This window comes from Rhagoletis pomonella, unplaced genomic scaffold (assembly GCF_013731165.1).
Source record: "Rhagoletis pomonella isolate Grant_MI unplaced genomic scaffold, Rhpom_1.0 Rhpom_scaffold_00622, whole genome shotgun sequence".
NCBI classification, from domain to species: domain Eukaryota; kingdom Metazoa; phylum Arthropoda; class Insecta; order Diptera; family Tephritidae; genus Rhagoletis; species Rhagoletis pomonella.
The window spans coordinates 11,563-36,263 of NW_023459176.1; the positions used below are offsets into that span (position 1 = coordinate 11,563).

At 36.8% G+C, this 24,701-nt stretch overlaps 1 protein-coding gene across 1 annotated transcript; it reads right to left on the reverse strand.

Annotated features, from left to right (window-relative positions):
* Positions 1-373: 373 nt before the first annotated feature.
* On the reverse strand, positions 374-1,354 carry LOC118751266 (trifunctional enzyme subunit alpha, mitochondrial-like). Its single transcript, XM_036486047.1, has 2 exons — positions 1,070-1,354; positions 374-1,019 (listed from the first exon to the last, which is right to left on the reverse strand). Exons 1-2 carry the CDS (start codon positions 1,337-1,339, stop codon positions 531-533), a joined length of 759 nt encoding a protein of 252 aa, XP_036341940.1. The 5' UTR covers positions 1,340-1,354; the 3' UTR covers positions 374-530.
* Positions 1,355-24,701: the final 23,347 nt, after the last annotated feature.

Below are 24,701 nucleotides of genomic sequence, written 5' to 3' on the forward strand. Positions count from 1 at the left end.
TGCAGGGAACAAACAGTACACACTTTGCTGTGAGCAGAGTTTGTTTTCCACTTATGCACACATGTGTATGAGCAACGACTGCAAGTTGAATACGTTTCTGGCGCGTGTGTGAGTAGAGCATGTGTGTGCAAATACGAACCCTGTTTGATATATTATTCATTTGGATCGGTTAAGGAATTCTCCTGACATTAGACATTTTTATGATCGATCTTTTTTCAACCAAATACGTTATGTGGCGCTATCTTAAAAACTAGACGTAGGAAATAAATTTTTTAATTTATGTTGGAAAGGAATTAGAGTTGCTCTGCACGAAAATCACTGTTGACCAGTTTTATAGGCTACTGCAGCTCTCATGACCTCATTTGAAAGTTAGTTTTTTCCACGCATTGTTATATTTATTGAGTAATACATTTAAGGATTTTATATAAATTGATAAAATATAAACAACTACATTAAAACTTAAATTTGTATACAAAATCGTGGTTTATTAAAGTTACATACTTTGGATAAGGATTTGAAGTGTCAAATGCTCATGCCTTTGTATAAAACTTTTTCGAAGATTTTTTTGCCATTTCCATTAATGTGTGAGCTGGTTCAAATGCCACACCATATAAACCTGCGTATCCTTCCATCTTTTTTACTAGTTTCGATGCCGAATAATGGTCGACCCAACGAAAAGGTCCTCCAGTAAAAGGAGGAAAGCCCAAACCAAATACAGCACCAACATCACCTTCCAAAGGATTATCCAAAATTCCTTCTTCTAGACATATAACAGCTTCATTTACAAATCGTGATACCATACGTAAAATCAAGTCTTCGGTTGAATTCGCTCCTTTTGAAGCCAGAGAGTATTTCTGCTTCACGATGCTAAGAGCGTCCATATTCACAGGGCGACTTCCTTTTCCTTTCGCACCATCATATATGAAAATGCCCTTTCCGGACTTTCTCCCTAAAAATCCTGAAAGAACTAAATCCTCCAGCAACATTACATTGCCTCCACTGAATCGATCTCCGAATGCCTGTGAAAAATAAATTATAAATGTTTCAATAAATCTAATAGAAAGCTTACTCTCGCCAGATCTACTGCAATGTGAGAGCCCACATCAATGCCGACCTCATCGAATAATGTTGCAGCGCCTACCGGAAATCCAAAACTTCTCGTTAACTTGTCCAGTTCGTATGGTTCTACTCCTTCTTGTAGAAGTCTAAAATGTAAAACATATAAAAATACATATACATGTAAAACATAGTAAAGTTTCAAATGGTCAGTTCTTGAATTTATGTATGCATGCATCCCCCTAATATGAATTTTGTTACGATGCACGATAAACGCTTGCATTGTGATGTACCCTATTACGAATCGATATTTGTCGTATGAAATCCGACAGTTAGCGTAGCTGATTTGTGTTGGTTGGCAATAAAACATGAACAAAAACCACAGCCATTCACAATAATACATATGTACGGCATATTATTTTATGATTAACCCCTACGGTTTCCCTCCTCCCGCCATCCGTATGACATACGAAACTTTATTATTCTCTTCAATTTTTATGCCGAGTCATGAGAGGCAGGACTTTGTTAAGTGCCGAGATCTAAAACTATTCAGCTACAGAACCCAATCCATCAGCTGATTATTATGTCTTTATGTTAGTCAATCATTTATTGAGAGAGAATATATATCAAATGTACTGGAATGAGAGTTAAAATCCTGGCATAAGCAACGAAGTGGCTCGTGTAATTCAATATTATTTTTACAAGTTTTCGAAAATAGGGGAGAAAAGTGTCTTGATACACGAGAGGGAACATTAAGGCTAACTTCAGCCAGAAGAAGCGGACTTGAAATTGAGCCTGTCAGTAATTTAACCATAGTCAGTAATTTAACCATAAAAATTGTACCAAGCAGGGCCGGCCACAAGGGGAGAGTTTTGTGGGGTTAAACCCCCCTGTTGGAGGGAAATATACATACAAATTTCCCATCATCTATATATAAAAAACAAAGTCGTGTTAGTTACACCATTTATAACTCAAGAACGGCTGGACCGATTTTTATGATATTTGTTTTTTGAATTTGTCTACCTTCCGAATAGCAGAATAACTATTAAAACAACCGCTAGGTGGCGCTGGCGAGTTATTAGTAGAACCCGTATTTATGGTCCGATTAGCTGTGTATTGACAATGGAAAAAACAATACCACTGCAAAAAAAGAGACGCCAGGTGCCGTTGGAGTCGAGTTATTTCTAAAAAACGTGTTAATGGTCCGATTATCCTTAGGTTCCAAATATGTATTGATAACAGGAAAAATAATTCTTTCGAAAAAAATTTGCCGCCAGGTGGCGCTGAAATTGAGTTACATATGTATATGTAGCTAAAAATCGTATTTATGCTTGAATTTATTTCATTATCGAAATATATATATTCACATACCAAATCCCTTATTACTGTTAAGAAACTCATGTCTCTAATCCTTGGCTAACCCATGTCTAGTCCCAACTAAAGTTGTAAAGATTATACATGAATAAGACAATAATTAAAGACACGAGCCACTTAACAATAGTACGAGTTTTTTTATTCTTTGAATTTTGAATTGTGTCGTTATTGTAGAGGACCATCGATATATTTATGACAGGAAAAGATACATATGTATGTACACTTTTGCAAAAAACTTCAGTCAGAAACCGCTATTGACGAACAGCTGTTCCTTATCTATATGTATATATAAAAATGGTGTGAAAATCTTATAGTAATTCATCAATTGAGAACGGTTGAGCCGATTTGGCTAAATTTTTTTGTTTGGTTGTTCGTAATTGCCAGGAGAAGGTTTTTACGAAAGAAAATTTTGGGAAAACCCTCCGGGAAAGTCGGGAAATCAGAGAAATCGAAAATTTATTTTTTTTGTATGCAATTTTTTGTGCAATTCTTTCGGAATGGCTTTCTAATGGCAAAATAGAAAATTCTAAGTGAAAACCTTGGAAAAATCCGGAATAACGCGAAAAATTTTAACTTTTTTCGACGAAATTTTGCATTTTATCGATTGATTTTGATGATGTGAAGCTTGGAAAATTTAGGATAATTGTGAAACTCATTGTTAGCATAATCAATTGGGACCAATTTTATCCTATGTTTCATAACCGATTCGAATGGTTGCTGCTTTTTGGCAAGGTGTTTAGAAGAAGGAGTGCGCAAAGTTTCAATTTTTCCGATAGGTGGTGCAGGAGTCGTGCTACGCTAAAACAACAATCCATTTGTCACGTATAAAATGTATGTAAATGATATTTTTTCTGATAAATGGACCAACCAGATACCGATATATTGGTGTTAGCTGAGTGGGAGCGGGAGACCAGGTTTAAATGTGTGGTCGAGTTAGAGTAGTAGAGGAGGTAGGGAATACCTTTGCGAGTGTTTATGTATCGAGCTCAATATGCCCGTATGGTGTATAGGTGCACATCAAGGCAACCACGAACTCCATATGCCTGCTATGCGAGAGAGAGAGAGTGAGATGAAGCGGTAGCGCAAGCTATGATCCTTTTACCATGTATCTACATATATGCGTAGAATATATTGTTTTACAGTTCGAAAGGTTTTTGAAAGCGCCGCAAACATGCGGGTATTCGCTATTTAATGGGGAAAAAATTGATGCAGCAAATGTTAACGCTATTTTTGACAGATTGTTTGTGCTGATTACGAATCCGTAAGCATAAAGTTTCCATCAGCTCCAGATATTAAGAACAACGAGGTGGAAGTGTCAAAAAATCGCGTTTTTTGCAATATTTGATAAGCCCTAGTCAAGAAACAAAGGGTGGTAGAACCTTCCACTTAGGCTTAAATTAGAACTAAAAATCTCGACTACGATCCCTGTAAATTCCTGTACCTTTGCTTGATGGTCACTTATAGTAATTTGGTGAACAGGAGAAACTGATTACCCCAATTAAGCAAAACTTGGTAGAACCTTCCACTTAGGCTTAAATTAAGGCTTGGACTTCTGACTTCAATCCCTGAAAATACCATTCCTACACCTTGACCCTAAGGTTACCTATAGTCATTTATTGAACAGCTAACACTGATTTTTACACTTTTACCGCATGAATTCAAATCCGCATAAAAATAAACCGCAGACCTAAGTGTAAATTCTAAATTTATAAGATTTTAATTAAAATATTTAAGATACTGCTTTAATACTTATGCATCTGCAGAATTGTTTTATGTTGAACTTTGAAGCTAAAATAAAAGACCTATTTGCGAGCTAATATTGATGGACAGACAACTTTACCGATTGATTTACAATTATCTCAACAAAAGCTCGATTTTATAGAAAAAAGCAAATCACTTTTAGTTCCTATAATCGAGCCGGTCATTCTGTGTGGTCGTCAGGGTTTGGCATTGCGTGAATCTTAAGAGAGAAGCAAAATTTCATCAGAAGAACCTGCAACTAACGATGGAAACTTTCGTGCGCTTTTAAGATATCGAGCTAAAGGTGACATTGAATTGAAACAACAATTAGAACATTCATCGAAAAGTGCTATCTACACGAGCCATCGCTTTCAAAATGAATTGATTGGAACTTGTCACACTTTAATCCAGCAACAAATTGTTGATCGAGTCAACAAATCAAAGGCTTTTTCCATATTAGGAGACGAGACTTCGGACATTTCAGTCATTGAATAAATTTCTATATGCACCTAACGCACCAAGACTTATAAAATTTGCGAAGATTTCAGTACATTCACTCCCGTCAGCGATTTTACTGGTGCAGGATTAGCTAATACTTTACAGAATTTTCTCGAATCTTCTGGCATTGACTTTACGCCAATCAAGGTGTGTGAATTATATGAACGTTATCAACTTTGTGCCGCCTAAAAACTTATTTAAACTATACTATGAAAAAACTATGAAAGAGGATCTTCTCAATGGGCTAGCTTTTCTCAATATTCATCGCAATCTGGATGTTAATGCTGACTTAGTATTAAAGGAATTTTTATCTGTACCTCAACGAATTGCATTATTGAAAGCAGAATAATTTAGTAAATAACGAATCATGTGCCTTTTCTTTGAGTTGTGCTGAATTATATCAACAATTATTTAAATACAATATGCTGAATACTTTAAATAAACGGTATGCCGGGGTGGACCACCCCTTCCGAGCATACTCGTGGGAACAAACAACAATGAACAAAAACAATAATAAAAACAAAAAACAAAACACAAACACAAAATTCGAAGAGAGGAGAGATGTCTCGGAAGACATCCTGGGCGCAGAGGAGGACGTGCTCCTCGCTTCCAGTCAGGACTCTGCACGCTCTTCGACAACAATACCGGTGAGCGCTAAGCCTAGCGATCCCGACAATACCCCATCTTCCTCAAAGGCAGCGTTGAGTGCTCCAGGGAGCACTCCAAAGCAAGAAAGGAGGAAAACCAAGTCCTCGGGGTGGCGCTCAGGTCGAGGTACAACAGGGCTGTCGTCATTCTTGACAAGATTGCCAAGAATGCAGCGGCCGGTACTGTACACCCCAAGGATGAAGAAGACAGTCGCAGGTGCAATGAAGTGGTGGAGGAGTACAGGAGGTACCTTACTTCAAAACCAACCAAGAAGCCTGTGGCAGTCAAACGACGTAGACCTAAGGAGGAGTCTACAACAGAACCAGCTGGAAAAAGGGCGGACACAAAAAGCACGCCCCAGCAAGAAGAAACGTTGGCGAAACGACGGTACTGTGAGGTGGCCAGGGATCACCTTCAGGTCGCGCTTGTCGACGAAGCCACAGGCAGCGGTAAGCCCGTTCAGGAGAGGTGGGTCGAGATCGAGTCAAAACTCTCTGAACGGGTGGGCGACTACCTGTTTGAAAATCCGGACAACCCTATTCCAGGATTTGACTCCAGTGAGTCCCTGAGGGGTTGCCGGATTTTCAAATGTAGAGATGAGTTCTCTAGGGATTTCCTCGGCAAGTGCGTAGCCGAGCTCGGCAACGCCTGGGAGGGTTTGAAGTTCAAACTAATCCCTGCCGAGGAGGTACCTAGAAAACCCAGGGCCCGCATTTGGCTGCCGAAGATGGCTATGGATAGCGACAAGTTGATCCGCTTCCTGCAACGGCAGAATCCAGAAATACCCATGAGTGACTGGGTAATCATTCGTGCAGAAAAGCCTCTAGAGGGCGCGCAGAGTTCTTCGTACCTTCTGAGGCTTAACGAAGAAAGTATTGGGTCATTGCGAAAAATGGACAACAAGCTGCTCTTCGGGGTGAGAACAGCGAAACTAAAAATATTCCGCTCCAATGAGCCGATTCCAGAGGCTGATATCGAGGATGGCAACCAGATGTTGGCGATATGAACCTCAAGGTTACCGCGGACGAAGAGGTCGCTGAAGATGCCAACCAGGTGCTGGCAGGCACAGGGCCAGTTAACAATGCCGAGAAAGTCGATGAAGGTGGTCCAGGCAAATCTTAGGCACTCTAAGGCTGCCTCGGACAAGCTCCTGGTCTTCCTAAGGGAGGAAAACATCGACATCTCGTTGATACAGGAACCTTGGGTAAGGGACCTAGAGGTTAAGAGACTCACTGACGCCCGCTACAACCTCTTCTACACTAGTATATCAGGTAAACCCCGCGCGTGTGTATGTGTTAAAAAACATATTAAAGCTTTCTTATGTTCCAATTTCAGCTCACCGGATACTACAGTCGTCAACTTGGAGTTGATGAATAAACAAAGCTGTCTTATATCATCCGTATACATGGCGCACGACAGGCCGTGTCCGCCACAGGAAGTCGTCACTTTACAAAGGCTAGCAGGAGCTAGTCCAGTGTTACTCGGCTGCGATGCCAATTCACGGCATACAGTATGGGGCAGCTCGGAAACCAACGAAAGAGGTGAGTCGCTATTTCAATGTATTATTGATTCTACGTTTAGGACTTGTAATAGAGGTAGTACTCCCACCTTCATATTTCCTAGTACCTCTGATTTTTGTGGTTGGGAAGAGGTCCTAGACCTAACTCTGCTGACCGAGGGGAGCTTAAAGGTCAATAAATGGAACGAATGCTACAGGATTAAGGTATGGGACCTATACAGAGAGAACCTAAAGAAATACAAAAAAGCCATACGGGACGCCAAGGAGGCGTCCTGGAGGGAATTCTGCGAATCCATCGAGGATACCAAGGAATCTGCGAGATTAAGCAAAATCCTTGCCAAAGGGCACTCACAGCCAACATATATAAAAAGGTCAGATGGTTCATGGACCGAGTCGGCTGGGGAGTCGCTGGATATCCTTCTGAATACACATTTTCCAGCGTGCAAAATCGATGTAGTGGAAACCGATGCCCCAGACCATATACCAACCCTCTCCGAAGACCTCTTAGAGGAGCTACTAGAGAGGGAAAAGATAAAATTTGCTATGTTCAGCTTCTCACCCTATAAATCACCGGGTATGGACGGAATACTACCAGTCATGCTTCAGAAAGCTTCTGAGATGGTCATTCCAGTCCTAGAAACAATTTTTAGAGGGTGCCTAATACTGAACCACGTTCCGTTAAGCTGGAGGAAGATTAAGGTAATTTTTATTCCTAAAGCGGGAAAACGGGGTCATGACAATGCTAAAGATTTCCGACCAATAAGCCTAATGTCCTTCGTGCTCAAGACGTTTGAGAGGCTATTGGATCTGTATGTTAGGGACAAGACGTCCAATTTATCATGCTCTCAACATGCGTACTTGAAAGGGAAGTCAAGACTGCGCTACATGAAATGGTACGTGCAATTGAGAGTTCGCTCTACTATAAACAATTTACAATGGCGTCCTTTATAGACATCGATGGGGCCTTTAATAATGTCAGTGTAGATTCCATACATGAGGCACTTATGGAAACAGGGATTGATCACTGTGTCCGGGCTTGGATAGTGTCTCTGCTAAAGAGCAGAGTAATACATGCCGAACTGGGGTACCAAAGCAGGGCCGTATATGCAGAGGCACCCCACAGGGAGGAGTGCTATCACCGTTACTATGGCTCATGGTCTTAAACAAACTACTGGTAAAGCTGGACTCTCAGAGAATCAAAGCGGTGGCTTACGCCGATGATGTAGCGATACTGGTATCGGGTCAGTTTCCTTCGGTCATAAGTGAAATTATGGAAAGGACTTTAAAGATAGTAGATTCCTGGGCCATAAGCTGTTCTCTTAGCGTAAACCCGGAGAAAACTCACCTTATGCTTTTCACAAATAAAACAAAATTACCAAATTTTAATAAACCAAGGTTCCGAGGAACGGAACTGGATCTGTTAATGAAGGTGAAATACCTTGGAGTTATTTTGGATCCCAAACTTAACTGGAAACCAAACATTGAGGAGCGTGCTAGGAAGGCCACGGTGGCTCTCTGTGCGGCCAAGAGAATGTTGGGCAACAGATGGGGTTTGAAACCAAGAATTGTGCACTGGATGTACACAGCTATAGTCCGACCCATAATCTCTTATGGGGCGCTGGTCTGGTGGCCAGCCCTTACTAAGGATTACGTAGTTAAAAAGCTAGGCGGAATTCAAAGGTCAGCAGCCGCTAGCGTAACAGACGCAATGAGATCCTGTCCGAAGGACGTTTTGAACGTCCTTCTTGACTTATTACCTATAGATATATTCATCGAGAATTCAGCTGCTAACAGCGCCATCAGACTGCGTGCCCTGGGGATCTCGAAGGAAAGACCGTTCGGGCACGGTTCCATCCTAGATGCAATACCGTCTGAAATTAAAGCGCTGCCCACTGACTATATCCTGTCGAAGACCTGGGTTCACTACAAACCCCGCACGAAATTCCCAAGCCGCAGTGACTGGAATCAGGAAGATTTCGGGTACTTGCAGGGCTTAACTGTCTTTACGGATGGGTCAAAGATGGAATGCGGGGTTGGTGCTGGGGTCTTCATTGAGCAATATAACCTAAAATTATCCTTCCGCCTACCAGACTATGCAAGCGTCTTCCAGGCCGAAACGTTTGCTATTAAGGAGGCAGTAAGGTACATCAAAGACAATGTACCCGCGAAAACGCAAGTGAACATCCTCTCGGATAGCCAAGCGGCTATTCAGGCACTTTCCTCTAACTTTGTTAGATCTCAGCTAGTGGATGAATGTAGGAGAGAGCTGGCATATATCTCTGATCAATACGAAATTACCCCAATATGGGTCCCGGGACATAGGGGCATCTACGGAAACGAGGCAGCGGACGAACTAGCAAGGAGCGGCTCAGCACTGGATATGTCCCACGCGGTGGACATGGGCGCCTCGCTCAGGGAGATTAAGACAAAAATTACCGAATTTTATCATTCGAAGGCCAGGCAGAGGTGGAACTGCACAGGATCCTACAGAATTGCCCGGCAGTTCTGGGTGTCCTACGACCCACTCAAAACCAAAGCTCTCTTAGGAATGAGCAAAACAAATGCCTACAAACTTACTGCAGTGTGCACAGGGCACTGGCCCGTTGGGGTACATGCCGAAAGGATAGGACTGCCCTTCAATAGGTTCTGTCGCAGCTGCGATGACCCGGGCTCAAAAGAGACAGTCGAACACTTGCTGTGCGAGTGTCCAGCCCTCGCAAGGATGAGGCTAAATACACTCGGCAAACCATTCCTGCAGAATATTTCAGAGTGCAGCTGCCTCTCTCTGTATGACGTACTGAAATTTATTAAAGCCGCCAAATGGCTGTAGGTTGCACGAGTTGTGAAATCAAAATGGCAAACTTGCAAATTGCTTGTCACCTGAGTGACAATCCACTTAAACCAACCAACCAACCAACTTTAAATAAGATAATGATATTCTTGGTTGTTACGATTGACTTAATATAAAACCTGAGTAAATTTGATACCTTGTATTCCAAACCCACCGAACCGTATTCTATAATCGGTATAATTAATGTTGTAAAGAGGGTTTTAGTGATATAAGGGTCACTAAATTGCTGTTGGCTGTCACATTAATGTGAAGATTCAAATTAAGTTTAGTATCCATTGTGATACCGAGGTCCACAAAATTGTATACCTGTTCCAGATTATGGTTACCTATTGTAGAGGAAACTGTCTAAACAGCTCTTCGCGAGAAGCACAATTATTTACATTTTTTAAGATTCAGAGGCATACGATTAATTTTACGCCAGTTCGCCATGCTGTTTAAGTCGGTTTGTAGCTAAGACTTTTCTTTTATTGAAACGTACAATTTATAAAGCTTTACATAATCTGTAAAAATATCGTTTATAAAAACAAGAACAGAACCGAGCTTAGGTGGTTACCAGAGATCAGCAAAGAGTGCGTATTTTGATGTTCCCCACCACTCAGCATATTTTGGATATAAGTACGTCTAAATGAGCGAAACGCCACCACTCTGATGTTCACATATGCACACCGACATTGATTTATGTGCATAAGTTGCCCTCCATATGAATACGATGCCCTCATCATACTCATACCATCCCCAACAAGTTTGATCCTCAGCTCAACGGAGTTTGATTTATCATGTGAATCACTGCACTGAACCCGAAATTTGTAAATGTTGCTTTCGCCACCTAGTTGCGGCATAGCTATGCAGATGTTGGTGTTTTTGCATGTGTATTACGGTGCTCATCGAAAGAAATGCTTTTTTTTTTTGGAAATTTCAAGACCCTACCCCCTACTTTTATTCGTTATTATGAGAAATATTATTGCCTAGTTTTATAGATTTTTTTGAGGTCATTAGAGGTCGCGACTTGTCAATTTAGGTCAGAAAATAGGATTTTGAAGATTTACGAATTTTTTAATGACTATTTTTGATTCGATTTCAAAGATCGAATATGATCTGAGAACGGGATATATAGGCCTTTAAAATGGAATATAAAAATCTATTGTCGGAGTAGGCTTGTTGGAATTTTTTATAGGGTAAATTAAAAAAAGACCCATATTTCTCTCAATTTTTTAAATTGTGATCATCGATAATTTATACAATTTCAAAATATGGAGTACTATCTAAAATTAAATCTATTTTCAAATAAATTGCAATCGCATAAAAATTGTCGAATTTAGGCGACTTTTCTTCAATACGGCCTTGAATTTATATGTGTGTATGTACCGAAATTTCAGATTTTTTGAGCAGTGTGGTTAAGGAGTTCATCAATATTTACTCAAAATTGATATATACAATCGCTCTTTAGCAAAAAAAGTGGTTTTCAAGACATTTTAGGAAAATGGGGGTGGCAACGCCCACTTATATGATATACGCGTTTCTCAAAAACTACTTAACCGATCTCGACCAAATTCGGTACACACATTTCGCTTAGCTTCTTTAAGTACCGTTTTGAAAATTTTGGAAATCGGACACAACCTACTCCTCCTAAAATATAGCTAGCTTTGAGTTTTTTGAAATTGCCGTTACGTTGGTGGAGCCCGTGGCTTTTGTCCGATTTAAAAAAGCTTAAGAAGCATAATCGCAAAGTGTTCACCAAATTTGGTTGAGATCGGTCAAGTAGTTTTTGAGATACGTCACCCCCTTTTCCTGAAATTTCTTGAAAAACCGCGTTTTTGCTAAAGAGCTATTGTATATATCAATTTTTAATAAATATTGATGAGCTCCTTGGCCACATGAGCTCCGGTACATACACACTAGGGCGGGTCGAAAACCTAATTTTTCTCAAATCCCTTAGTAATAGTGAAAATATATTGTATCATGAAGTCAACAACAAGCCTGCAAAATATTAGTCTTTTATTTTAATTGTAAGAGCCCGTGCATCGACCGCCAAGTGACCCACAGCACACTAGTCGAATAAGACCAATTCTTGTTAAAAATTTTGGGTTCAGCAAGAAGGTTTGGTGCATATTATTAGATAATGAATCCGTCAACTCAAAAGATAAAGTCAAATACCATTTCTCGCAGCCCTTAACTTATCGTTAATCTCAAAGTTATCTGTGTTCAATAAAATTTTAATTATTCTCTTGATAATTGCACTGGCCTATAGTCAAAAGATGGAAAGAACAGCCTTAAAATTGCTGGTGTGCATTTAGGTCGCTGGTTCCAAATATTCTAATATTTTTTAATATTGGCTATAGTTTGCGAATTTTTGCAAATTTAGGAACAATTTCGGTAGCTCTAATAGAAGAGTCATTATTTTCCATCATCGTGGAAAAATGTTGTTTCTGCAAATGAGTATGGAAACACTGAACAGGCAAAACTTCTAGAAACACAAATTTGTTTACTTATGTATATGTATACAATATAAAAATTTCAAATATAGGAAAATGACAAAACATTTTGTTCAACATTTTTATTTTATTTTTTAAATAAGTTGTTTATAATCTGAACGATTTTCATCATATTATTATCATAAATCAGTCTCGCCTTCAATTTGGTAATTATTACGTACCGATCGAGTAACCAAAGTTATATCAAAAAAACTTAAGTGGATCTCTATTGTTTTTCTGAAACAATTTCTCTTCAATTGTATAAATAACCTTTAAAAGAAAAAAACCGGACTACAGAAAAGTGTGCCAGGGAGTGACTATTTTCGTTCAAGCTGAATGCAAAGCAATATTGTCCAATTGGAGAGTCCTCAAAAGGATTTCCCAGGATATTTTAAAGACTATTGCATTTACCTACAGTCAGTTTTTCACATAATGGAATTTAATAAAATATTTATGTATATCTAAATACTTACATATAACGGCACATTTAGAAACCGCGAAAAATATGCTTCTTCGGTGAGTAATGAAACCATTCCGCACCAATTTTGAAGACTGCATAAATGGACTTAAAATGGGCATTTCTCACCCTAATTGTATTATGTTAATGAACTAACTTATAATTATTATGTTAACTATTAACTTATCAAAGGATTCCTAATCTTTGACTTCATTCACCACGATCTTGAAAACTGACCAAATCGGCGTGACCAAGTCCATGGTCCTTTTAATAAACATTTGAAATAAATTTCGTCTCACTTTTTTGTATTTTTCACTTGGTTGCTAAAGTAATGAAGAATTGAAAATTCATAAGGGAAAATTATAGTTTTTGTAAGTTTTATCTTAATATCTTAAAAACTTGTAGACTTATTGAAAAATGATAAATTAACGTGAGATATTAAATTTAATAACCCTTAATTTAATATATCGTCCTGTTTAAAACAATTATCGCATTCTATAGATATTAAAAGCCAAAGTTTCATTTTCAAAATTCATACACCTTGATTCAATTGCGCGGGCCAAAGATAAGTTTTAAATCAATCTTTCGTGGCCAATAACAATTGGCTTAGACCTAAGACATCATAATATTACTATTACAATACGGTGAAATGCCTTTTATTTTCCTCCATACAAAATCGACCCAGCCTAATACATATACACATATGTTCATATGTACATAGCAACCATCGAATGTCAGCAGCTTTTATAGTTTAATCGATGATTTATGTACACACATATTATGTAAATTTTTTACATAACCAAAAATATGTGTTTATACCATGATTCAATAATACAAGGTTGTGTAATTTGTGACAGCTAAAACTTGACACTCCTTTATCTAGATTTGTATTTTAGAAGTAGGAGAAAGGGGAAGAATGTGATCGCATTTTGCGAAAACGGTGGTAGAATGGTACTACAAAAAGTACGCAAAGTATACAATTAGAAGTAAAGGTGTATTATTAATTCTATGCGAATTTGCAATAGATTTGGTGTTTTAATGGAAATACTAAACAATACATAAAAATATGCATTTTTGATTTAAGTTATTCGTCATTTCCGGGAACAAATCTAGAATACCGACCGTTCAGCTTTTTATGCTCATTTCAACCATGCCAAAATGATTTGGTGCAAGTAAAAAATAAAGAGGTTCTAGAAGGTTAAAGTTCAGTTTTTAGATATTTTAAATATTAATATCTTATGAACTTTATAACCGATTAAAAAGCTAATGACGTCACCATAAAAGTAATTAATTTGTTCTTCAGCTGATGTACATAGTTTATAGCTTTTTGTATTTTTAAACCAAAACCACTAAAAAACGATTAAATTTTATTTTTTCATGAAATAACCTTTTTTGAAAAAAATGCATAATTAATGGTAAAGAATTTTATATTATTTAGAAAGTACAAGTTATTATCTTTAATTCGATATTACATATTTTATCATGATCTACTTTTGGGTTTCAACAATTTAGTGATAATAAAAAACACAAACAAACCTCTTATATCTTCTTTTTCGTTGAAATCAGCGTAAAAAGTTCTATCAATCGGCATTTTTGGTTATTTTATAGCTAAACGGTCGCTATTCTACACTTGTTCTAGAAAATTACGCAAACGAAGGTGACGCCAACGAATATTTAGTATGAAGAATTTTTGGTTTTACTACTAATGTCACTAGAAACTAAAGAGTAAGCAACATTCTGCACAAGTAAAGGAGCCGATTTTATGTGTGGGAGCGAGAAGACTGTTTTATTACAAAACCTTTCTATAATTGAATCATGTGTTTATACCATACTAAATATTCGTGAGCATCACCTTCGTTTGCGTAATTTTCTAGAAAAAGTGTAGAATAGCGACCGTTTAGCTATAAAATACCCAATAATACCGATTGATAGAACTTTTTACGCTGATTTTAACGATACCAAATTTATTCGGCGCAGGTAATAAATAAAGAAGATATAAGAGGTTTATTTGCTTTATTTATTTGTATTTTTTATTATCACTAAATTGTTGAAACCCAAAAGTAGATAACGACAAAATATGCAATATCAAATTAAAGGAAATAACTTGTACTTTCTAAATAATATTAATTTCTTTACCATTAATTATGCAGTTTTTTCAAGAGGTTGTTTCATGAAAAAATAACGTTTGTTCGTTTGTTCGTTTTTTAGTGGTTTTGGTTTAAGAATACAAGAAGCTATAAATTATGTGCATCAGCTGAAAGACAAATCAATTATCTTGGTGGTGAAGTCATTAATATTTTAATCGGTGATATAGTTCATAAGATATTAATATTTAAAAAATCTAAAAACTGAAATTTAACCTTCTAGAACGTGTTCATTTTTCACTTGCGCCAAATAATTTTGGCATGGTTGAAATGAGCATAAAAAGTTCTATTGATCTGCATTTTTTGGTTTTGCATAGCATAACGGTCGGTATCTAGATTTCTTCAAGCAAATGACGAACAACTGAAATCAAAAATGCATATTTTTATGTATTGTTTAGTATTTCCATTATAACACCAAATATATTGCAAATTCGCATAGAATTAAAAATACACCTTTACTTCTAATTGTATACTTTGCGAACATTTTGTAGTACCTTTCTATTACCGTTTTCGCAAAAGGCGATCACATTCTTCCCCTTTCTCCTACTTCCAAAATACAAATCTAGATAAAGGAGTGTCAAATTTTAGCTGTCACAAATTACACAAACTTGTATTATTGAATCATGTGTTTATACTATGTATGACCAGTTTTTATTGTCAAATCGATGTTTTCATTTCCCAATACCAGGCGCTCATACATGTGGAGTAACAAGTTTTCTATTTCTAAGCAGAAAATTGTTTTGTATAAATTTTTAAACTTCCAAAAATCTACTTTGTGAATTTCAAAGGCTTCTACTAACGAATTAAAAAGTGCTACAAAAAAATTAATGCGTATGAAAAGCTTCCCAGCAAACATTTGGAGTCATAAATGCGTCTTTAAGGAGTCCTATTTCGGAGCCATTACGCTCATAATTAGCTCATTTAAGAGTCTGATATGTGGGTGTTTCCCTCCCTCCGAAAGTCGACTTATATGAGCTTTAATTCATACATCAAATGAGGCTCAATATGAGTCATATTGGACTCTGATTGGCCTCATACACGGTTTTTTTTGGACTCATATATATGACTCACTCTTTTTGAGGCTCTTATCGGCCTCATAAATTGTCACAATCGGACTCTTATTTGAGGTTGTTCTTTGAGTCTTATTGAACGCACTGTATTTGCAAAGGCATTCAGCAAATATTCCTTTCAAATAACATATGCATATACATACTTACGTGCATATACACATTCCCACATGCATTCAATAGCAGCAGCTGCAGCTAAATTTTGTTAATTTTTTGTTTTCTAATTATTTTCAATTTTCGTATAAACTAGTTTAGATATACATTTCAAATCTTTATTGTTTTTATATTGGCACAAGGTACTTGCTCATAACTTGGATCATATATGAATCCTAAAATATTCATATAAGAGTAAACAAATTTTTGTTTTTGAAACCCATATTTCTTACCTACCTAGGACTCGTTTCGGACTCATATATTCTGAACGTTCAGAATATGTTTGCGGGGTTGCTACTTTATATTTGTGAGCGCCTGGTATTGGAAAATGAAAATATCGTATTGTAAAATTAAAAATTGGTTCTTTGTATAAATTAGCCCACTTTCTTTATAAAAATATGATGTTGGCTAAATATTCGGAGCGTCCTACATTGTTTCTCCATGTTTGTTATTTAACATAAGAGTCAGCATTAAACGAAAACTTCTAAAAAATACTCAAAAAATCAAGGAATGAAACCGAAACCCAAACCCAAACCGTAACCGTTCAAAACCGTTTCGTTTTTCAAAACCGAAACCGAAACAGTAACCGTTATCTTGACCTGAAAGGGAACGATACCGAAACCATTTCAATCACAGGTTTCAATCGGTTTCCAGAAATTTACAAAAATAATAAATAAAAATTTCTTTGAAATAAATGATTTATTTAACCAAAATCAGCAACAGTTTGCTAAAATTCTTGTTAAGTAGTAAATAAGTATGGCAAGGTAACTTTTCGCAAAAATCTGCTGATGACTTTGTTGTTGTGAATCGATAATCGATTAATTATATTTAAGTAGTTTCTTTCCCGTACGCAATGCGAGATCCCGCGTGTGCCCAAAATAGCCCAGAAATCATGCCTGTACTCAACAAAATGGGTAATAGAGAGCGAAAATTCGAGCGTGTTCGATCGTAAGTGTATTCTTCTTCCTGCCCGAAACAGCCCGAAATTTTCTCCGAGTAAAAATGGATAAAGTGTCAAAGTGCATATCAGCTGTATTGTGTTTACATGTTGCCTGCATTTACTTGGTGCTTTTAAGGAAAAGTGAATGGCCTGTTGATGTATTTTCAATCTATGTACTTAAAATCAAATTTGTGAAACCAAAATTCAATTTCCAAGTGTTTGCATTTAATACCATGTTCTGACCGACAACCAAAACATTTTTCCTTCATTTTCTTTTCATTTACAACCTTTAACTTTCATTCTTATTTTGCTTTGGCCAGGCAATTAACAATAAATCCGAAATGGCGTATTAAAGATGATAAAATATGACTTCCACTTCGATAAATAATCGAAAAAAACTAGTGAAGACACCGATTGGAATGAGTGGAAAGTGAGTTTTCAAGTAGTTTTCAGCGAAAACTGGTTTTCGTTTAACAGATTTTATATGGACGAAAACACAAGTTTTAGGTCGAAAACCAGTTTTAGCAACGAAAACATGTTTCCGATGTCGGTCAGAACATGGTATAAGTGACAAAAACAAGAACAACGTGAATCAGCTGTTTCTCGACTTGTGGGCACGAAATGTGGGTTTTTGCGTTTCCGTACTTCTGAACTTTGTTCCATTTTTGAAAGAAAATGTTTCTCTTATTCTCTAATTACCAAATCCGGTCCGGATTGTTAGGGAAAGAACCTAGTGTTGATATTATCAGTGAACGGTAATTTTCGATTTTCTTTCCTCAACGTTTAAGAAATTGTGATTTAAATAATGTCAATAAGTTAACAAGTTGTTGCACTTTTTTGAAGGTTTTTACAAATTGTTAAACTTGGGTTTAAATGGGGTTTGTTAGAGAAAGAACTGTAATTCAATTGAAAATTCTCAAAAATAAATTAATAAATATAAGTTGCACACAATATCACTTTGAAATGGCGTGCTATAGATATGACCGATACTGTATATTCCGACGAACTGATAACCTCCTCCTTTTTTAGAAGTCGGTTAATAAAGAATTAAAAGTCGTTAAAAAAAAATTTAAATAAATATGTGTTTTGTATATTAGAAAATATGTACATGAGTATGTATAATGTAACATTGTATATCGCACATTTATTTCTTTCTGGCATTTCCTCTATTAAGTTTAACTTAAAAATCTGTGAAAAACCGAAACCGGAACGAAACCGAAACCAAAACCGAAATAAAATTTGAAGAACGAAACCAAAACCGAAACCGAAACACTTAGCAAAACCGAAACCCAAACCGGAACGTTATTTTGAATCGGTTTCATTCCTTGCAAAAAATACTCGTGAAGGAACATCTTTTTTGTGGAAGTTTAACAGCATGGTACTGTTGATTTATGTTCCTCTTTTTTTCGAAACATAATTTGTTTGAGTACTTTTTTTATGTATACAGCGCTCAATATCTTCACTTCTCTTTCTTTCATACCGTCTTTGTTAGAGTATAAGTAGTTTACATACTTGAAGAAAACTTCACAGTGAAGCAAACTGAATCCGATACAGACCTTTAGTACATACGCATCCCAAGCATGCAGAGCGGCAACAACACACACATACATAGCACATACAAATCGCGTGCTGTGGTGTTGACGGATATTCAACTATTGAAAGCAAATATGTAGCCTGGGTGTAGCTGAGTGCTCAAAGATGCTTGCCACAATTTGTTGATACCCAGAGATGGTCAGGGTTCGAATTCCACTGCAGGCAACATACAGACTAAATATTTTTTTTAGTTTTGTCTTGCTTATTCACTTCACGGACGCTTTTTCAGAACGAACACGGTAATTTTATTATGCACGTAATTGAATTGAATGTTTACGTTTCTATTTGATTGTAATATTTTTTCCCCTCAGTGTATGTTTATTTATTTATTTTTAAGAATTTTCATTAAAATAAAGTCCATTCTCTGCAAAAACTTTGTAGAAAACTAAACAAAATTCCAAAAAATTTTCATCCAAATTTCAAACTTATTTTCTCAGAATTTTTTGAGTAGGTATATAGTTTAAATCCCTTTCAATTATATTGCAATAATATGCCAGTTTCAAGTGGCAAAACATTTCCGTGTTTGCGGATTTCTTCCATATAAAAAAATTGTGTTTATTCGTTATATGGGAGCAAATGCGACAAAAAGAATCAAACGTAATTTTAAGACTCTTGAAACTTGCACATTATCATACTAAAATTGGATGGGCTATAAAGCTTCATACTCAAAAATATTGTAACACTTCTGAGTAAATAAGTTTGAAATTTGAATGAAAATTAGCTGAATTTTTTTTTAGATTTCTACAAAGTTTTATGCGTGGGTTTACATGGTTTTTTTAAATAAGCTTTATTTTAATTGAAATTGAACATACTGAAAACAAATTTTCAATAGTTAACCATAATATAGTATGAATTGAATAGTCGCCTCAAATAACGTTGCAACGTTCTACGTTTTTTGATGGAATTCTATTCTAACGGCAATTTCTCGTCTTTCTCTAAAAAAAAAGTACCGTTTTGGGCATTTGCTGCGCTTCAAAAACACTCTAAAGTACGCGGTCACTGGAAAATCGTTGTAAGTGATCGGTATAATAGCAAGTGCGGAAGAATTATTATGTTGCAATATAGGTAAAAAGAGGAAAGTAAAATACGAAAATTGGAAAAGTATTAAAAATAAAAAGCTTAGAAGTAGCGGAGGCCTACATTTCTACAAACGGAAAATTCGAAGAAAAATGTTCCTGAAATGGTAATTTAGAAAAACGTTGCATGTGCACAAATATTAATTGATCTTATACATACTATTATTATTTATTTATTTATTTTTCTAGTAGTACAGAGTAAGACTTAGGTCTTTTAATAGTACTTCATCCATTATATACTGTACGTTAGAGTGGCCATTTTGTTGTATGAAAAATTTTAAATGCAAGAATCCATTGGGGATATAAATAAATACGTAATTAGTTTAAAAGCCTTCAGGTGATTCGTAGAGATTCCGGGTTGAGCTTTTTCGACCAAAAATGTCGAAATTACACCAATTTCTTTTATTTTGCATTTTATTTTTTTAAGTATATATTAGAAAAATTGTACTCCTCCACACAATAAGTTTGTACATAAATATACAATTTCTAGCTGTCAGGTAGTTCTCAAGGCTGCAGCCTAATATCTTTGTCTGCCAAGGAGAAATATGTTCGTATCTGCTGATCCCACATACATAACGTGTAGCATTGTTAAAGGCAACATTAACTTTATGGCACGATATCGAATCTAATTTACTGTACACCACCTCAGAGTACGTGATGAGTGGCAAAATCAGTTGAAGTACTAATTTGCGCCTGGTTTCCACTGGAGTGAATGCAGCAGACACCATTAATTAGCGCAGTATGGCATATACGTTTCCTACCATCTTATTTACATGGTCAGTACACGTAAGTTTTGTATTAACAATGAAACCTAAATTGTTTACCTTTTCCGTAAAACTAAGCGAACTAGAACCTATCCACAATTTAGGAATCTTTTCAACATACACTACATTGTTACATATAGGCAAGACGTATGACTTTAAACACAAAGAGTTATCACTAGCCCAAACAGATATTGCAACGCATGCACATTCACATACTGACACTTAGAAAAAACATCATTGACAAAGAGACTGAACAAAAGCGGACCAAGGGCAGATCCTTGTGGGACACCTGTATTTACATATATTGAATTTGAAACTGAATTACTTGACTTTCTGTGCTCTATTCTTAAGGTAGCTGATCATGATTGCACTTCTACTGAAACCAAAATAATGTTCCAGCTTAAGACAGAGGAAGTTATGATCCACAGAGTCGAAAGCCTTCGAGAAGTCGAGTAAACAGAAGAGTCAAGTCACCATTGTCAAAGTTAGTTCTTATATCATCGAGTATTTTAGTCATTGCAGTCGAGCAACTATGCTTTTGCCTGAACCCGGATTGTAATGAGGAGAGTAGATTTTTCTTTTGCACGAATGCCGAAATTTGTTTCGCCATCAAGCTTTCACAAGCCTTAGAGAAGGCAGGCAATATGTTTATAGACCTATAGTCACTCAAACTGCTAGCAATCATCTTTTTCGCAACTGGCAGTATAATAGCTTTTGTCCAAGTTGCTGGGCAACAAGAGGTTGTAAAACAATGATTTATAATGTGGGTTAGAGGGCCTATGATAAATCCCATTACAAGTTTTACAAATTTCAACGAAATTCCATCCTCACCTATAGCAATGGACTTAAGGTTCGATAGTGACGAACTTCTTTGTAACGGCGCCAGGACAAGTCTAAACTATTTTTTCGCCACGTTGCATAAAATTTATTTCGTTTCTTAATGGCAGAATGAACTCTGGAAGTATGCCATAGACATGAACAAATTATAACATCAGCAAAACGAAGAGGGACATGAACATCAAATAACATGGTCAGGTGTTTTTTAGAAAGTCAAGTTTATTATCAACTGTGGCAAGAAGAAAACACTCACGCCAATTTACTTTACTCAAATCAGAATGTAATGAGTTTACATTTAATGATTTAAAATCACGATAAACAAATTTAGTGCTTAAGCTTGGACGATTCAATACAACATCTACAAAAAACACAAAATATTAAGTCATGGTCATAAATAAAGTCAACTTGGTCAAATTTAACGATATGCTTGAGATCACAGGTTACAAAGTAATCTAGGAGACCAGGTGGAGAATTATTTGCATATCTCGTTGGGATAGATCCATTAACAACGCAGAGCCCTGCTATTGCCAGCTGATCCATTAATCCGCAACTATTGGGGCATTCACAAGTAAATTTACATTAGAATCACCACAAACCAATATACGCTCATAATCTAACACATATTCATACAGTTCAGAAAAAAATGGATCAAGACAAACAATTTTACTAGGATTGTACACACATGATACAAGAATTTTGTTTTCGCCATCAGATATTTCAGTAAAGGTGTATTCAGTTTCACTATTATTCGACTTTGCTAGCAGTCTGAATTTAAGATTTGGTTTGCAGTACACTGCAACTCCTCCCCCTTTTTTATGCATGCGGTCATGCCTCAATAAATTGAACCCATTGAAAGAAAGGTTGAAGTCAGGAAAGTCACTTTGAAACCAAGTCTCCGTAACGCAAATTACATCCACCGCAGACTCTTCGAAGACGTACCTAGCAAAGTCAAGTTGGTTTCGGCTTAGACTACGTGCATTAAAATGCACCACATTAAGACCATCATTTTGTTTACACAAAATGTCAATAACAACTTTCTTATTTTCTTTAACGCGGTAGCCCGACTTATCGAACCTATACTTAAATTCGCAAAACTGGACCAAAACAGAAACAACTAAAAGCAAGCAAATAGAGCATGTATGTATGTTTGCATAAGAACAAGTAATTAGCAAAAGACAGAGTAATGCATGGCATGTAGTTAAGAAAACAATTGCGAGTTCAAGAGAAGAGTAATTAAAGAGTAACTTAAGATAAGAAGCAGAATAGTTAAGAGTAAAGCAGCAGATGCAAGATGTTGAGCAATAGAAGAAAAAAGAGCACATACGACATAAACAAATGGTAAACATAACAGCTATACATAAACACTCGCTATCAGGTGTTTGCAGCAACAACACTTTTGACGCTCTCCATATCAATTACCTTCACGGCTTTGCACTTAGGGCGAACGCGTACATACACATTCCCACGAACTGCGAAAGCAGCCACCAGCTTTTAATCTCTTCGTTGCGGCATTGCAAAGCGCATTAGCTCGCGGTGGTTTTTCGTAAGGCACTCGTGTATATGTATTTTCCCAATCTGAGTTGGTGCTACTGACTTGAAGAGTGTAGAGCGATCGGCTGAAGCCGCCAACTTCACAATCACTGAAGCAGTGGAGTTGTTCTGTTTGGATATTCTAAACGCAGAGCGAATCTGTAGCGTAGGCAAATCCAAACTCTGGCACAGACTACCAAATGTAGCTTCCAAATTCTTCTTGTCAACGTAGGGGAGAACATTGATGATAAAATCAGTGGATACAGCTTGGTTTTGGCAATCATTTACCTCGTTCTTAAGCTGCACCACTTCCTTTTTCAATTGCTCATTCTGCGCGATTTGAAATTTTGCCTTTGTCACACGTTCTTCTATTTTTCGCAGCCCCTTTCGAAGGTTCGCCAGCTCAGCCGCTAACTCGCCAAATCCCTGCGTTTTTACCCGCTCAGCTATCTCTTCTACAACGCTCCTTCTCTGCAAGTCCAGTCGCTCTTCAATATGCTCAAGCACTGATGACGATGGCGAGCTCTCTTTTTTTTCAGCTTTATTGAGAGAACGTTTCTGCGGTGTCGATACCGTTTGGCGCGTAACTTTGCTTCTTGTTGACATTTTAAGCTTTGCTTGAAATTAAATTTAGGCAATTTGTTAAATACAAATATCGCACACACAAAATATAGTCAACGAAACTACTCGGTATGAGGTGTAGAGATAGATTGATGAGACCCGCAATCACTTCAAATGCAAATATATCCACGGAAACTCGGACTAAATGTGAAGTTACTACAGCGCACCGACAAACACATCTACTTAGCTTGACATCTAACAGATTTTTTTAATATATATTAACCAATCATGATTTAATTCCAAAAGGAATGGAGAAAAAAACTGATAATTTGGTCTGATCGATGTGTAGGGCAAAATAACAATTGGACCATGGTCGCTCTTTGCCAATTTCTTACCAAACTCAACTACTTTTCTGAAGCGAATCAAAAGTTCTTAACCTCTGGGCACAGATTCTTACCATGTGATTGCGATTTCGTCAAAAACTCGCAAAGGGCCGGAATCCTTATGCCAATTGATAATACTACGTCCAGAAAAGAAAAAAGACCTATTATCGATGGCACTACTTTTGCCAAGCGAATATGCACAATTTTACAATGAAATTTGTCAATAAAAACGCTTGCTCCTTGTATGCAAATGTATGTATGTTTCTTTATTAAAATGAGATTTGAAGCCGTAACTTACTTTTTGTAAATGGATAATGTATGATTGTTTTTTGTTTAATAAATATATCAAAGTATATGAAAGAACGTTGTATCGGCGATCAGAAACGATGCTGGTTGTAATGAAATAACGTTGTATCATCCATTTTTAAACGACTTCCAAAAAAGGAGGAGGTTATCAGTTCGTCGGAATCATTTTTTTTTTTTTTTTTTTATTTATGTATGTTACCGCATAACTTTGATCCGATCAGTGGATCATGAGATATATATATATATATATTTTTTTTTTTTATGAGAGTTGAAGTCGGTTTTTTTTTTGCTAAAAATTACTAGTATAGAATACATACAACGCTATACCACTAAAAAAAAGTTCCAATTGACCCTTTGCATATCCAGGAGGCATTTTATTTATTTTTTAAACTATATTTGAGTTCTTGAAAGGGCCTAATAATAATAATAGATTGGCGCTTACACATATGTTAGTGTTTGGCCGAGCTTCTCCTCCGACTTGTGGCGTGCGCCTTGATGTTGTCACATAAAGCGGAGGGACCTACAGTTATACGCCGACTCCGAACGGCGATTGTATTTTTATGAGAAGCTGTTTTTCATGGCAGAAATACACTCGGAGGTTTGCCATTGCCTGCCGACGGACGACCGCTGTTAAGAAAAAACCTTTTTTCTATACTTTTGCGATGTTGCTTTGACCAGGGTTTGAACCCGGCTGCTGCGGAGTGGAAGCGCGCACTGCTTACCACTACACCAC